This window comes from Chinchilla lanigera, unplaced genomic scaffold, assembly GCF_000276665.1.
Source record: "Chinchilla lanigera isolate Chin_1 unplaced genomic scaffold, ChiLan1.0 scaffold00050, whole genome shotgun sequence".
In the NCBI taxonomy this organism is placed as follows: Eukaryota; Metazoa; Chordata; class Mammalia; order Rodentia; family Chinchillidae; genus Chinchilla; species Chinchilla lanigera.
Genome location: NW_004955451.1, coordinates 10463107 through 10480344, shown reverse-complemented (window position 1 = coordinate 10480344; position 17238 = coordinate 10463107). Strand labels below are relative to the sequence as shown.

The window sequence follows — 17238 nt, the reverse complement described above, 5'->3', positions numbered from 1 at the left end:
CAGCTCTGCGCCGACCACCCGCCGCCCGCGCCCCCGGAGGAGTAGGGCCGCCGCCGCGCCCCCTGGCCAACAGGCCGGGGCCCGCCTGGTCTCTGGTGGGCACCCTAGGCCGGCAGTGCTTGAGCCAACCGGGAAGCTCCCTAGCCATCTGCCCGAGGCACCTCCCTCCATGCCTCCTCCCGCGGGCTCCGGCCGACCGCGCTTCCGCCCCAAGAGCCCCGCCCTGTGCGGCTCCACCTGCCCGCCAGGGGGCAGCAGAGGACGAAAACTGGCTTCTGCACTCGATGGGGCCACCTCTCATCCTACCTGAGGTGGAGACCCTTCCCCTGGGGCACTCGGGGCACCCGTCTTCATTGGTGTGGACCATGGCAGGCAAATGTACAAAGCTCCAGAGGACTTCCTCGCCCTGCCGCCTGTCACCTACTTTGCTCTTCGGGGTTAAGAGGGAGGACCTTGCACCGGGTTAGCCCCGAGTCTCCCTGTGCCTGCTGCCTTTGACCATAGAACGCCCTTGGGGAAGGGAAGCCGGTCCCGCCCAGGGCTAAGCCGCCTGGCTCAGTCCCATCTACCCCTGGGTCCGACCTCCTCCTGTTGGCCCTCCTCTCCAGTAGCCTAAGGACCCGCAGGTTCCTCTAGGACACGGGCCACTGTCCGCTCCCACCTCCACCCACACCGCTCCCTCCCTGCTTGCCTCCGGTGGGGGCCGCAGGCCTTCACCCTGTCCAGGTGGTACCCCCAGGCCAAGCCGCCCCCGCTCCCCCAAACCCACTGGGCCATCACAGGGGCTTGTGATGAGCCCTGTGACTTCTGAATTCTTTTTTAGACTGTTAAATGTTTATATGATTAAAGGTGTTTTAAGGTAAAGAACCCACTGTAAGCAGTGTCTGAGAACCACCAAGTGTATCTGCAGTGGGACGCGTGTTATTAAATTAGAAGCTGGGGGCCATCCCGGTGAAGGGGCCAGTGCCCCTATGAGCCCTTTCCCACATGGGGAAATTTAAGGCACCAAGAGACCTGCGAAGGCCACAGTCGGGGCAGCTGCCCCTGGCCTCAGGCTGGCAAACCGGGGGCAGGGAGGGGGCGGGGCAGAGGCAGCAGACCAGGAAGCAGGCAGGCGGGCCGAAGCGATGGACCCCTGGGGCAGGGAGCCGGGGCTTCCCGCGCGGCCGCATCCTTGTGGCCAGCCCAAGTCACTCTCGAGATCTTCGCAATTTATAAAACAGGAGATTTATTAGGCGAGGGCCCATTTTCAAGAAGCTAAAGGTTAAGGGGGAGAGGAAAGTCCCTCCTCCTCTCCCTTCTCCCTGAATAACTCTCCCCAGGGGATAAAAATGGTCTGGACCTCAAAACCTACCCAAATAAAAAAATGAAAAAAATGAGGTTTCAAAAAGTTACAGCATCTTAATTCCACATAGAAAAAGGGAGGGGCCAGAGGAAAGAGGTCTCTCATGGGGGGAGCACCCCACCTGATGGGTCACCCCCTCTTAAATAGCTGCCCCAAGAGGGGCAAGCTGAGGGCTATTGCATTTAAAAACTCCCACATCCCAATTTTATCAAAACCAAAGAGAAAAAAAAATTCCTTCCCCCCCAAAACCCAAATATATATATATATATATATTTTTTTTTTTTCAAAACTAGGGCCTGAACCCAGAAACTTTACACTGAGCTACATTCCTAGCCCTCTTTTTATTTTATTTTATTTTTTAAAATTCTGAGACAGTCTTGTTAAATTGCTGTTTCCCAGGCTGGGCTTGAATTTACAATCCTCTTGTTTCAGCACCCCGAGTGCTGGGATTATAGGTGTGCACCACCACATCCAGTGATAATTCTGGGTTGGTACAGAAGGCATGATGGTGAATTCTTACTATCAGGGATCTTGTAGTCTAGATGGGCCTAGATATATTGGAAAACTTAGATGATTCCTTGCAGATGGGAAGAAGGGGAAGGAATCCCAGCCGATGTGGGGAGAAAGAGTTGAGGATACAAAGCACAGTCAGCTGTGAGAGAAACCTTTGGAAATGTTTAGAGGATTATCCAGGGAACGTCTTTATTCCATGCCTAGCCACATGGTGATGAGGGAGGACGGGCTCTAGATTCGATGTGGCTGAGGGAAGTGTTGTGAAGCTGAGCCTGAGATATTTCTCTAGGCCTCCAGGGTCCATGTGTAATGTCTAGGGAGTCAGAGGCCCTGGTATCTCCGTGAGGGGCCTGCAAGTGCTAGAGGGGTGCTAGACTGAAGAGGCCCAAAGTTGGGACAGGGATGCCGCCACGGTATGGATGTCATGACCCGAGGCCTTAGCCATGGCCTTAGTTGCAAGCCATTTTCCTTCCGGTCTTATGTATCACCGTTTGGGGTCTTGAAATAGTTGATTTTTCTGATTCTCTGAAGCCCCTAATTTAATATCTATTTCTCTCTCTCTTACCCCTATTTCTCCTTATTAAAAGCAGAACACAAATCTGAATCTTTTCCCAACTACTTGTCTAGAGCTAGTTTCAGCTGGTGCATAATACGCCTCCCAAGCAATGGCAGGTAACATTTTTAGTGTTTTGCTACGGAAAATCATGAGTCTCCATCTGTTCTCTGCTAACAATTTCTTCTCTGCCTGCCACCTCACTGCTAAGCCAGGGCTGTGTATTTTAGGTTTCTATGTCTATATTCCCCTTCCCGCTGCCCATTTCTGTATTAAGTAGGCTAGTGCTAGTAGCTGTAACAAACAGGCTCTCGAATCTCAGTGGCTCTTCACAGTAGGAATTTCTTATATAAAGCACAAATGAGTGTTCTTAACCATCAGGCAGTTCTCATAAAAGCAGACGTGCATGGATTCAGGGTCACACCACACGCAGGCCACAGGATCCCCCTCATTTAGCCAGAGACTGAAAGGAGAGCAAGGATGCTCATGCCCAGAAGACGTCCATGTGTCACCCTGGAAGTGACATTCATGGTTTTACATTCATGCTATGGGCTGGAAGGCAGTTGTCACTACTTGTAAGAGCAGTCACATCTAACTGCAAGGGAAGTGGGGAGTGTTTTCTACCTCCTGGCTAGGAGGAAGAAGAAATGGGTTTGGTAAAGATTGAGCCAGTCTGTGCCAAACATGGTCCCTGAAATGCCTCGTGCTTTCGTATTGTAGTTTCTCCTATCTCTTTTTGGAAGCAGACATGCTAAAATAATTATAAAACATATATAACTGCCTCTCTTCTTTTGGAAGTTATTTCTACAAAACAGCAGGATGAGAACAATTACTTAATGATCGGTTCCCATCTGGGAAGTCCAGGAATAAGTAAGGACACTCTCGGTCCTGCTCTGGTTCGGTTCCATGTCAGTGGTAACTGTCACATCACAAAGGCCTCCTGAACACCTTCTGATTTTCTCCGGGGTAGTTTCCTTCTTTTTGATCTTCTGCATCTCCTTCATCACTGACCAATCTGTCATTTAGCTTGGCTTCACAAAAGAGGTATCACTCAGTCTGCGTGCTTTTACTTTGAACCAGTACTGGGGCTTTGCAATTTCTTTTTAGACTCACATCTTCTACCTGGTCAGCTCGTCTCTCTGTCCTGTCTGGTGTAGGATGGAAGATTTTTAAAGGCTCTGGCGCTCCAAGATGGCTTCTTCTCTGCCCTGCTCTTGCCAACTTTGAGCTCTGGGAGGATGGTGGATGGTGAGAGCCTTGTTCTCAGCTCACGCTCACCTGTGCTGTCCTCGTCCTGTCCCTTGGCTTGGCTGCCCTTGCAGTGCCCAGGGGCTACCTGCTGCTTCCTGATGGGCCATCTGCAGGCACATTTGCTTTCTGGCACCCTTTCTTTGCATAAGCGGTGTTTGGGTGTGCTATATGTGACATCCAAGCTTCTGATTTTCCAATTACATCCTGAATATTTACGGTCCCTCTTTGGTTCATTATTTCCTGCAAAACTGGAACTCTTCTTCCTCCCTGTTACTACACTCTTTTGAGCCTTTTTTATAATAAAAAAAGCTTAGTTTTCAGCATTAATCATTGTGATGGATGTGATTCCACTAATACCCTTTTTCTACTTGGGAAGGCTCCAACTATGGCTATATTTTGTGTCTGGCCTTGGGCCAGTTTCTGCCCCAGCGATACTGGCTTCGTGATTCCTCAGCATGGTCATTAACCTCGCCCGTGTCCACTTTCTCCTACAGATTTCAGGCAGAGCCAACCGCCAGACCTTCTGCTGACCGGCCCCCCCTGTCCCCATGGTCAAAATGAGACCCACTGCCTGGGGAGGGAAGGGCTGCCTGTCACACTCTTTGTATGGCACAGACGCAAGTCTGTCCAAGGACTCCTGATGGTTTCCCCAAAGGTGATGTCAAGCTGCACTCTGCCTTCATAGTTCTCTGGCTCACTATTCACCCTTATAATTACTAGTGGAATCTTGCCAGAAGTTGATTTTTTTTTAGAATGCTCTTCAAGGAGAACACTCAAAGGACTCTTCAGTGTAAAACTCTTCACAAGTTTTGGACTCCTTTTAGACACAGTAGAGGAACTAGGCTGGCTCTTCAGAGAGGTAATAGGAGTGAGGGAGAGAAAACTGTCTTCGGGGTCAGATAGCATTAACTGTGTGGCCTTGAGAAAATTATTTAACGTCCCCACATCTCAAGTTTTGTATTGGTGTAATGGGAGTGCGGTTATCTATCTTGCAAGGTGGGGATGAAGATTCAGTGGGAAAAGGTATCTACGTGACTAATAGCTCCATCTCCAGTATTATGGTGGTCTAAAAACCTTCCTACTACAAAGTACTTGGAAATACTGGCTAGAATATAAAACATCCATTTATTTTATGTTCCACAAGTAGATTTTATTCTTTATTGTTACATCTATGCTCACAGTGGTATGGGGAGCGGCTGTTCAACCGCCTCACATTGGACGCTTTCAATGTACATAATAACAGTTTCAGGGACCACACATAAAGTAGTTATTTTATACCCATGTAGAGTTAAGAGTAATTTCCAAGAAATATTAGCCTCTAAATTTTTATTCATAATCATTATACATTATCACAAGAAATAACAAAATGTAACCTGAACAAACATCCTTTTAAATCCCTAGCAACAGAAGAAGGATCCTTTAAAAGCCAAAACTAGAGGGAACTAGCGGGGAGACCTGACAGTCTAGCAAGCTGGAGGAGGCTACAGTTTGTTGCTTCTACATGAGGAATTAGGGTTTTAATGCTTCTGTGGAGGCAGGAGAAAGGTTCTAAGTGATTGTATGGCAGGGAGTTGGAACTGAGCCCACTAAAACTTTAAGACCCTCACAGGCTACCCCTTTGGGGAAATGGATAGATGGGAAAAAAATCTTCTTTCTGCAAGACACACTGCAGTGCGGTTCATGTTTCTTCTTGAGTTTTGAGTGTGGGGTAAAGTTTCTTTGTTTAATTTAAAATTTTTTTGGCACCAGGAATCTAACTCAGAGCCTCATGCTTGCCAGGCAGGTGCTGTGCCCCTGAGCTATATCCCCGGCCCCCTTAATTGTAATTTTTATTAGCACATGTTTGCAGTACGTAATGACTGCATTCACAGCAGGGAGTTGGTACATGCACAGAACACATCTTAATTCTTCTTAAGTCCCCTTCTCCCTTCCCTCACTCCTCTATCTTGGTCCTTCCTATGTACAAAAGTTCAATCTCCCTGTTTCCTGTTATCTTTCTTCTATTAATAATGAACTCTTTGCAGCACTTTGGGTTTCTAATGTATACTGCTCGTGCCGTCTAAGGAGCTCCTAATGAGCACCCACCGACGGCAGGCAAGCACACACTCAGAAGCAAGGACGGAACTACTTTAGAGAGCCACACAGACCTTCACTCAGACCCTCTGATGTTTGCGCAGACAGAGCCCCACTAGAGCTGAACTCAAAGCCCAAATTACAAGAGGCGCAAGAAAATGAGCTGTCATGTCCGAGAGTCATTAGGCAAGAGAGACAGAAGAGTTGGGACCCTAGGAACTTCTGACAACAGAGGGATTTATTTATTTATTTATATTTTAAAAATTTGATACTTTTTTTTTTTTAGTGCTAAATGTTTCAGTACCCAAACCAGAATAGAGAGACAGAAATGCATTGGAAATGTGGACAGAGCGCCATCCACAGGACATGGGGTAGGGTGAGGGTGGGAGGGGAGAGGGCTTTTGTGTTGTTGCTATTCTCAGGCGAGCTAAGCAGTCTCAAAGATTTGCCTCTGGGAGTGGCAGTCTAGGAGTCTATTTTGCTATGAAGAGTGGCGCAGACCGCAAGGCCCACCACCTACTCCTTCTCCTCTTTTCTGAGGGCACCTACCTTACTCCAAGTCACTACTACTGATAAGTTGCTTGGGTGACTGCTGGGGGACACATTTACAGAGTTCTGTAAGAATCTATCCTGATCTTGCTTGGTTTGGTCAGGAGCAAGAGCCCATGTGTTTTTGCTGATTGAGTTGAACCTGGAACCCCCAGGGTGTTTTAAGTTGTTTTCATCTGATTGTCGGTTCTTTGGGGGAGAGGAAAAGGGGTTGAAGTTTCCTTCTACCTTGCGATGCAGCTGTGTGTTGAACTCCGTCTCAAAACATGACAGCTGCTGTGTTACTCCTAAAAGTCCACCCACCCCCACACTGAGAATCACCCAGATGTCAGCTCCATACTAGGGTCCTGTCGCAGTGTGCATCTGCCACTGTCCCTGATACGTTCCTGCTCTTCTGGGGCCGCACATCTGGACGCTGGCAGCTGCAATCTCTTGGGGCTCTTATCTCACCATCACCGTATTCACATGTCCAAATTGGTCTCCCCCGACATATTTAAGACAAAGCCGTGGAGGCCAGACTTCTGCTCCAGAACGCTGCACCTGCCATGGTTTTGCAAACTGAGTATCAGGAGGTACTGACTCCCCTTCTCCTATGGTGACATCAAAGGATGTAGAGGGCACACTGATGAAAGTCATAACAGACACCCATTGCTGCTTGTAAGTTCCAGCTGGTCATGTCCAGGAAGAAGGCACAGCTGGCTGGGTTAAGCTGGAAGCCAAGCAGCCAGTGGAACTTGGAGATGAGCAAGTCCTTGTCAGTGACAGAGGCATTTAAGTGGAGACCATGAAATGGGTACAGTAGTCCTTGCTTCTCTGTCAAAGGTCTATTCTAAGACCCCCAGTAGAGGCCTGAAATCAGGAATAATACTATTATACAACTTTCCCCCTGTACATACATCTGTGCCTGTGATGAACATTAATTCATAAATTACCCACAATAAGAGAACTAATAGCTGGTACTAAGATTGAATAATTATGACAATATACTGTGATAAACATTATATGAATGTAGTCTCTTTCTCTTACCATATCTTGTAGTACTTTCACCTTTTCACCTAAAGCTTTCCTCTGGCATTTTCACACTGCTAGCACTCCTCTTGTATCATGAGGCCATCACTGAAAAAGCACTGTGATACTGTCAGAGTCAATCTGATAAAAAAGACAGGTAGTAAGTGACTGGTGGGTAGCATACAAAGCATGGATACTCTGGACAAGGGGCAGATTCATGTTCTGGGTGGGGGAAGGAGCAAGATAGTGTAAGATCCCATTACTACTAGGACAGAATACCATTTAAAACTTATGGATTATTTGTTTCTGGAAGTTTCCATTTAATATTTTTAGAGCAGGGTTGAAACCACAGAAAGCAAAGCTGTGAATAAGTAGGGGAGCACTTTCATCCAAGTTAGAATGGAAGGAAGTGAGAATATGAGAAAAGAAGGAATCAAGACAGCTGAAGAGAATTTGTAGAAATGAAGATGCAGCTGTTGAAATTTAAATTCAGGTAACACCCTGAGCATAATATACCTTTGTGAGAACGCAGGGAAGTTGACATGTTTGTATTCTTTAGTTGATGCTCAGAAATCCCTGGTGATCTCTCTTGGAGCAACATTGAGGTGTTCAGTTTCTTGGAGGGTAAGAAGAGATTAGAAATACCTGTGTTCATTTAAAGATCAGTAAGTTGCCTTTAATTAATGATTTTTAAGAGCAGTTTTAGGTGTACAACAACACTGAGGGAAAAGTATTTTCCCAGATATGTCTATCCCACTATTCCACACCACCTTCTTCATTATCAGTGTTATCAATATCTCCGAGAGCAGTACATTTGTTATAACTGATGACCCTACATTAACACATCATTTTCCCCCTCAAAGTCCATAGTTTACTGGAGGACTTTCTGTGGGTTTTGACAAATATATGATGATATGTCTACCATTGCAGTGTCAGGCAGAATAGTTTCATTTCCTTGAAATGTGCTCTGCCTATTCATCCTTCCTCCTCTTTATCTCAGGCAAGCCCTTTCTTTTTGTTGTTTTTATAGTTTCGCCTTTGCCAAAAAAGAAGTTGAGCTCGGGTGGTGGCGTATGCCTAAAATCCTGGCACTTGGGAGGCTGAGGCTGAAGGATCACTGTATGTTTGAGACCAGCTTGGGCTACATAGTGAACTCTAGGCCAGCCTGAACTACACAGTGAGACCCTGTCTCAAAACAAAAGGTTGGAATTATACAGCCTGTACCCTTTTCAGGTTGGCTTTCTTGTATAATATATATTTGAGGTTCCTCCAGATTTTTCATGGCTTGATAGAGCATTTTATTTTAGCTTTGCATAATATGTTTTTGTCTGGATATATCACAATTTATTCATTCATTCACCTACTGAAGGACATCTTGGTTGCTTTCAAGTTCTGGCAATTACAAATAAAGCTGCTATGAATATCCATGTGTGGGTTTTTGTGTGGACGTAAGTTTTCAGTTCATTTGGATAAATACCAAGGAGTGCAAGTGCGGACTATGTGGTAAGAGTGGGTTTAGTTTGTGAGAACCTGCCAAACTGCCTTCCAAAGTGGCTGTACCATTCTGCATTCTCACTAGTAGTGAACTGGAGTTTCTGTTATTCTAATCATCACCAACATTTGGTGTTGTTAGTGTTTTGAATACTGGCCATTCTGATAAAAGTGTAGTATTATCTAATTGTTTAACTTCTTTAAGGTTAATGCGTCGGTCATACACCTGTCCACTCCTGTTTTGCTGTGTTGTTTATTTTGTTATTTGATGGGTGCAGTCTCTCTCTTTCTCTTCCTTTAGTCTTAACAGCTCCAGGAGTTGATGACTTACTTCTTTTTTCCTTTCCTTGCCCCCTGCCAGAATGTTCTCTCAAGAAAGGACTTCACAATCATTCCTTCATACAGCATAATATTCTGGAAAATGTTCAGGATTTAGAATCAGAAACCTGAGCTTGAGTAGTGCTGTCATTACTGATGAGATATCTCCATAATTTCAATCATACTCCTTATTTTAGAGGTTATTGGCGAGATCCAATAGATCTTGTTGTAACAGTATCTTGTAAATGGCAAAATTCGTACAAGGTTATGAAATTGCTGCTATTACTCATACCCAATTATAATTAATGAGAGGGCTCCAAGGAGATTTCTCCCATGTCTATTAGCTTTGGAAGTAGAGAAATCTGCAAGGCAAGTGACCAGGAATCTAATGGTAGGAGAGCAGGCAGTAGCGGACAGCATAGGAAGCATTTTTCTGACTAGTATGAACCTAAAATCACACCAAATAAGCAGGTACTGTCCTTTAATTTTTAGCTTACATTTTCACTTGTGATTTGGGTCAGGGTAGTATGAGATGGGTAATTTCTATAAAATGACCAGTATACTAAAATTGTTTTTTTGAAGGGAAAGTTGGACCTAAGGAAGGAAAGTATGTCTTCGTTTTACCCCAGAACTCCTGAGATGCTCCTGTTTGAGTATTTGCTTCTGTTTGCTACCTATTTGTGTCACCCATTCAGTGAGCAGCCAGGGAGCTGGCATTCAGTCAGTGCCCAGCCTTTGCCAGCTTTTTATTCTGTTGCATTGTTGGTCCTCTCTCATTGATTTTGCAGGTGCTTTTTTATATACTAGAGGATTATGTGACATAATCCTTATAAAATTTTATATACCTGTGACCTAAACTTACAAATTTATCTGTGATATAACCATAATATGACTTATAAAATTTTACCAGGTAAAAGATGAATTACAAATATTTCAAAGATTTTGAGACTTTAAAAATGCAGGTAAGGGGCTGGGGATCTAGCTCAGTGGCACAAGTGCCTGCCTGGCAAGTACAAGGTCCTGAGTTCAGTTCCTAGCTCACACACACAAATTCAGTTAATATTAGAAGTTAAAACTCTCAGGCTTGTGTCATTCTTATTTTCTCATATGTATTCTGAATTTTTTTGTGGTTTCTTTTGGTAAGAGCTGTGACAAATGGACCCAGAAAAGGTGAAGATTTTTGGACCCAGACAAAGTTTCCTTTTTATCAAAGAAAAATACAGGCCTTTAAAATCATTCTGATTTTTCAAAATTTCAGACATCTCAGGCTCTTTGGTTGATCTAGTTCTAGCTTGTGTGGAATTTACATGAGAAAGGCGCACTTTTTATTCTTTTAGTTGTGGTACTCTTTTCTGAATTATTTCCAACAGAGACCAAGTTTTTCTAGTATTATCTGTCTAAAGAATTTAGTGACTGATATAAAATCATAGATGCCTTTTAAAGCTCAATTTGTCAGCTAACCAGAGGCAGCTACTAAAATTCTCTATTCACCAGTAAATTTGATGCAGTGAGGGATGGGTAGATAGAGCTGAAAGGAAGAAGTAGAGGTGAAGTTCTCGGGACTGAACTGGCTTTGCTCACAATGATGTAACTTGTACAACAAATCTCATGTGCAAAGTATAATAGGTCCCTCTTGTGCACATAACAACCAGAACATTCTTCCTCTTCCCATTTGTTTAGCTAAGAAAGGACAATATTTCTGGGGGGAGGGAGTAGGAGGAATTTCCCCTCTTTGGTGGTATGAATTTATCAAAGAAACCACTGTGGACTCCAGAGTGTTGCAGACTTGGGCAAGGACTCCTACTTACCCTAAGCCTTTCCTATTCCTCTCTTCTCACCTGCTATCTTTTTCTTCTCTCACTTCCGCCAGTATTCCAGGAAGTCTGGGTGCAGTCATGGCAGCAGAGTTTCCCACTACGGTATCTGGAGACATCTGTTGGATGTCTCTCCTTCGAGGGTTTCTCTCACCTTTGACTTCCATGGGTGACCTTTCACCTTGGATGCACACACGTGCATTAATCTTGAACAGCCCCAGAAGCCTTGTGGAAATGGAGCATTTATGTCACCTGAGAAGCACTGTGCCCTGTGGTATTTTCCTTATAGGGACTGGAAGGAGGTATTATTATTTCTTCAAGTTAGCATGATTCTTGAAGCGATGCTGCTCTTAGGTCCTGGATGGATACTTTAACAATGCTCCTTTGTCTCTCAGGAGCAACGGTGGGGCCCAGGGTCCAGGCGTGCAGCACAGCATAACTTGGATATCTATCAGGGAAGGCTCTAGAATGAAAATACAGAATGTCAGCATCTTCATCCTGACATTTATGTTCTCTCATTTTGCTCATGAGAAACAGAAGTAACTGACTTAGTTGTCCAGGGTCACAGCCATAACTTGATCTCATTTTTTCTTTCAGTACCAGGCACTGAAGTCAGGATTGCATCCTGAGTGACATCCTCAACCCTTTTTAAATTTGGAGATAGGATATTATTAAGTCACTAAATTGTAGCCCTCAGCTACAATCCTTAGCTGTCTTTTTCATTTTGAGATAAGGTGTCTCTAAGTTGCTAAGTCATCCAGGCTGGGTTAGAACTTGCAGTCCTCCTGCCTCAGACTCCCAGATTGCTGAGATTACCAGCAAGCACCACCATATGTGCTAAACACAGCTTTTTACATGAGCTTTTTTGTTTTAATGATAGCTCCTGCATGACTGGCCTCTTGAACCCCTAGCCTGAGGGCTGCCTAATGACTGACATAAAAATGTAAAACCTCCAAAGTGAGTTGGATGGAGAGAGTGAGATGACAGCTGCATACTCACCTATGTTCTTGTCTTTGTTATGAACAGAACTCCAGGTGAAAGATGAGGTTGTGTCCATTAAAAGGCCACATTCCCCAGGTTTCTTCATAGCGGAGATGACCATATGACATAGATCTGGCTAACAAGATGAAAGTAGAAATCATAAACTGTATGTATGAGAAGGTTTCCTTATAGCAGGAAAGATTCAGTGAATATATCATTTTTTCCAATTATTCTCTTCCTTTTGCCTAGAACTTGGATGGCACATCAGAGGCAGAACAGTCTGCTTGTCAACTCGAGATGACCATTTGGCCCAGAGAATTGCATGAACTTCATTTGACACAACTGAACTGCTGAATGAATATTTGCAACTACCTGCCCTCTAACTTGATTAAGGGCCATAAGTTGGGCTTCCTGTTATTCCTCTGATGTAGTAAAAAAGAAATAGATGCATATGTATCTTGATCTGGGAAATAAAATTTTACATCACCAAATAGTACTGACTATATTAGCACACAGATTATTAGAGAGTGAAATGATTTGCATTGCTCCAAGATTTTTCACACGATGAGAAGTCTGCAGCGCCTTTTCAGTGGCACCGTCTTAAATGTTTCTTTATAGATCATTTTATACTCAATAGAGGAGAAACTAAATGCTGAGTTGTTCCATGTTATTGCTGATTAAAAATCAATCAGAGAAAAAGATAAAGCAAATCTGCAAGTGTAATGATCGGAGAGACATCCCTGTTACTAGTTAATTCCCTTCTTTAAAAAAAAAAATCAGACTGAAAACTCAAACATCGTGTTCTTCATCCAGTGCCAGACACCTGGCTCCCCTAGTCGAGCAGACTTGAACTCATTTATTTCTCACCATGCATCATTTTTTCTATGAAACTTACCCCAAGTATTTCCTCTCCATTTCTGGTAGAAGCACCTCTATGCTTCTGGATGCTCAACTTCAAATTTCTACCATCTTTTCTCCCCCCATCCCTGCAACATTTAACTAGTTGTCCAGCCTTGAGTGGAATGGAGCACGGAGAAAAAGATCCAAAGGGGATTTAGCCAGCTTTATCCACTCTTTGCTCTGGCCACTCATTAGCTGCTTGTACGGGAAATGTCAGTTTGTATGATGGTGACATTTGAGGCTTATGTGACTGCTTTGATGTATTAGTTTTAGAGACCAAACATCCCAATTGCAGCCAACAGAACACTTTTAATTGGGACGCAGAGGCAAAGGGACTTTCTGTTGCCATAGTTTCAGAAGCACATATGTGGTCAGCTGTCTAAGGCTGGATTTATTTTCAGATGTGAGATACTACTGACAGTGAGCTCTAGTGACCCAGGGACATCTGCTGTTCTGGTAGGAGTGCAGCCTGGTTCTGCAGCTCAACTGAAGCTGGGCTTGTAGGCTGAGCCCATTCTATAATGGTCTTGCTTCCCATGAGTTTAGTTTCATATCCTTAGATTATATGCACACGTCTGAAGAGGAAACATTAGCCTGTCCTGTAATGAATACTTTGCCAATAGATTGTTGTTCTGAGTGGGAGAAAAGAGTAAAGTGTAGGATGGAGCATGGAAAAAGTATACAAATGAGGGACTCCAGTGCCTGGACCTACCATCAGGGAATCACATGGAAAGGCCAAGGGCATAAAAGGAAAGAGGAACCTGCGTCTGACACTAGGAATGTTTATAGCCGCACACATGCCCCAAACCCCAGACTTTCTACTGCATAAATATGGATCCAAAGAAAGATCCATTGCATTCGTGACTCCTCTTATGCATAACATATGCTTGCCTGGGAGGGAGTAGGAGAGACTTCACTTGAATCCACTGACACTTTTTCATTCTGAGGGAGAGAGGGGTTGGGGTCAGGCATAGCTGGCTCTTCAAGTGTCCTGGGCCAGAGCTGCAACTTCTCACTGATTGTCCTTAGCATGATGTCTCTGCCAGGCAAAGTATGGGGATACCCCACAGTCAACTCTTGGTGACCACTTCATCGTGGTGAAGAAATTTGTAAGCACAGAGATCACCCTTCTATTGCTGCATCATCCAACTTTGGCTCCTTCTGAGATTCGGCAGTAAACATAAAACTTTTCTCTTTTCCCTTCATCAAAACCTCACAGGTTACATTCAACTACAACACTATTCATGAATAAAAGAGGAAGTAAAGCTCTAAGCACTAGAAAAGTAAGAACAAAATTAATGAAAAACATTCACTTGAATGATTGTTAGGTGTAGGAGGAAATAAGAAGCATAATTAGAACGAATTGGACAGTACTGACAGTGAGGCGCCTCAGTAACAAAATCTGTAAGTTTGTTTTTTGTTTTTCTTTTGATACCAGGAATCGAACTCACGACCTTGCGCTTGCCAGGCAGACACTTTGCCCCTGAGCTAAATCTCCAGCCCCCAAAATCTGTAAGTTTGACCAAAGTAGTCAGAGAAAATGCATGGCTTTCAATCCCCTTATTTTAAAACAAAGAATGATCTGCACATACTTATTTAATACAGTAATTAGAAAATAATGCATGCCTAACATAAAGCAAACAGGTTATAACAGGGCTTAAAAATTTTAAAAAGTAGCATGACAGACAAGTTGCTAGCAAACAAATTAAGAATTAAAGAGAAACATAAGCACATGAAAAAGAGGAATTAGAGGATATAGTGATATCGAAAGGGAGGGTAAAATTCCACTAAATGGTAACAAACTTGAAAAGTACCCAAGGAATATTTGATTTTCTGAAAGAGTGTAAGTTGTCATAATGGACTCAGGAAGAAGTAGAAAGAGGGAAGAAAAAATTTAAATTTGTGTTGCTGATACTTTCAATAAATGTCTGGCTGCCTATTTTTTTCTTTGTAGTAAAATATAAATAATAGAAAATGTACCATTTCGAGGCCCTTTAAGTGTACAATCCCATGGCATTAAGTACATTTGCAATATTGTATGACTTTTCTCACTATCCATTTCTGGACATATTTTCATCATCCTAGATAACCTCTAGGGTTCATTAAATGATGATCTCCATTCCCTCCTCTGTCCACCTTGCTGTGACAATCTCTGTTCTGCTTCTTATGAATTTGTCTCGTATTAGTGGATGTATACAACAGTTGTCCTTTTGCATCTAATTTATGTAGCTTAGCATAATGTTTTGATGGTTCATTCATGTGGTAGCATATATATCAGAAAGTCATTCACTGCCAATGCTGAAAATTCCGTTGCATGTATATACCACATTTTGTTCATCCATTCAGCTGTTGGTGGACATCGAGTGTTTTTGCCTATTGGCTGCTGTGGCTAATGCTTCTGTGAACACTGGTGTAAACATACTGTTTGAATTCTTTATGTCAGTTCGTTTGGTTATATATGTAGGAGTGGAATTGCTGGATCAGGAGTAGTATTGCTGCATATGATAATTCTGTGTTGAACTTTTTCAGGAACTATTACATTGTTTTTCACAGTCCTGCACCTTTTTATATTCTTATCAGCAATACACAAGGATTCTAATTTCTCTAAATCCTCAGCAACAGTTGTTATTTTCTCTATGTTTTTACTCTTTAGTTATATATTTATGTATGTATATATAGATGAATGTACATAATTTATTTAGTGATAGGCTAATGGATGTGAAGTGGTATGTCCCTGGTCATTGTGGTTTTGATGTGCTCTAATAACTAATGAGATTGAGCATTTTTTTCATGTGATTATTTGCCATCTGAATATCCTTTCTGGGAGAAATGTATCTTCAAGTCCTTTACCCATTTTGAAAAACAGTTTGTTATTGTAGTTATAGGAATTATTTATGTATGCTGAGTATGAGTCCAATATCAGATATATGATTTACAAATATTTCCCCCCATCATGTGGGTTGTCTTTGTACTCACGTGGTCTCATGACTGTGGCCTTTGATACACAAATTTTTAATTTTGATGTGGTCAGTTTATCTGTTCTTTCTTTTGTTGGCTGTGCTTTTGGTGCCATATTCAAGAAATCACAGTCAAATCCAATGTTACAGAGATTCCTTTCCCGGTTTTCTATCTCAGAGTTTTATAGTTTTAGCCTTTATGTTTAGATCTTTGAGCCATTTTGTATTATTTTTGTATATTGTGTAAGGTTTGGATCCACCTTCATTTTTCTTCATGCAGATATTGTTTTCCCCCAGTCAGTTTTACAAAAAGAATGTCCTTTTCCCACTGAATGATCCAGGTACTTGTGTCAGAATTTAACTGCCCATGTGTGTGAGGATTTACTTTTGGGGTCTGTTTCTCGGCAAGCTAGCTTCAAGTTGTTTTGATTTCTATAACTTTGCAGTGAATTTTGAAGTCAAGAAGTATGAGTCCTTCAGATGGCTCTTCTTTTCTCAGGCTTACTATAGCTATTGGTGTCTCTTGAGATTCCATATGAATTTTAGGTTTTTGGAAACAGCATCTCACTATGTAGTTCAGGCTGTCCTTGAACTTACTCTGTAGCCTAGGCTGGCCTCAGACTCACAGCAATCCTTCTGCTTCAGCCTCCCAAGTGCTGGGTATACAGCCATATCAATTTTGGAATGGATTTTCTAATTTATGAAAAAAATTAATATTTTAGTATGGATTGCATTATATCTGTAGATCACTTTGGGCAGTATTGTTTTTAACGATATTAAGGCTACCTATTCACAAATATGTAATGTTTTTTCATTTATTTATGTCTTTAGTTTCTTTTAGCAATGTTTTGTTATTTTTAGTGTTCAAACATTTGGTTACTTAGGTTGAATTTATTCCTAAGTATTTTATTATTTTTAATGTTATTGAAAATTGAATCAGATTGTTTAATGTTAGCCTAGGTAATTTAACTAATTTTTTTGCTTGTGACTTTTTGTTCTGTAACTGCTGCATTTACTAACTGTAACATTTTTTTGGGGGAAGGTGTTAGTTGGGTGTTTCTAGTTATAAGATCATGCCATCTGTGAGCAGAGACATTTTTACTTCTGTGACTTAAACAATTTTATTTCTTTTAAAAAAATTGCTCTACCAACAACTTCCAATTAGATGTTAAATAAAGTGTTAAAAGCTAGTGTCTTAGTTGCTTTTCTTGTTCTGTAGCAGAAAATGACCCCCCCACCTCACCAGTATACTTCAGTTGCCCAGGTAATAGTTTCTGTTCCAGTTCTGGTTGCTTCTATCTCTTAAAAATGTCTGGTCACTGTGATGCATATTGTAAGAAGCAATCCCCAATTGACAAACCATTTTGCCTCTGTACTTCCTGCTTGCTTATCCCATATAAGCCCTAGACCTCCAGCAATCAGTTCCTGATATTTTGGGAATGATCCCTGATCAGTGCCCATTGACATAAATAAATATGCCTCCAA

The 17238-nt window shown here is 42.6% G+C and overlaps 2 protein-coding genes across 2 annotated transcripts; one reads left to right on the top strand and one right to left on the bottom strand.

The window, feature by feature from the left end:
• On the top strand, positions 1-1629 carry LOC106149644 (optic atrophy 3 protein homolog; the record flags this gene model as incomplete). The annotated part of the gene is given in 1 exon segment (XM_013519149.1): positions 1-1629. A coding segment is annotated over 1 exon segment (45 nt), but the record flags the coding sequence as incomplete, so codon positions are not given.
• LOC102009793 lies at positions 998-12002 on the bottom strand. The gene is given in 7 exon segments (XM_013519062.1): positions 998-1203; positions 3690-3951; positions 6285-6623; positions 6804-6912; positions 6914-7108; positions 10940-11096; positions 11915-12002. Coding segments are annotated over 7 exon segments (1356 nt in total).
• Positions 12003-17238: the final 5236 nt, after the last annotated feature.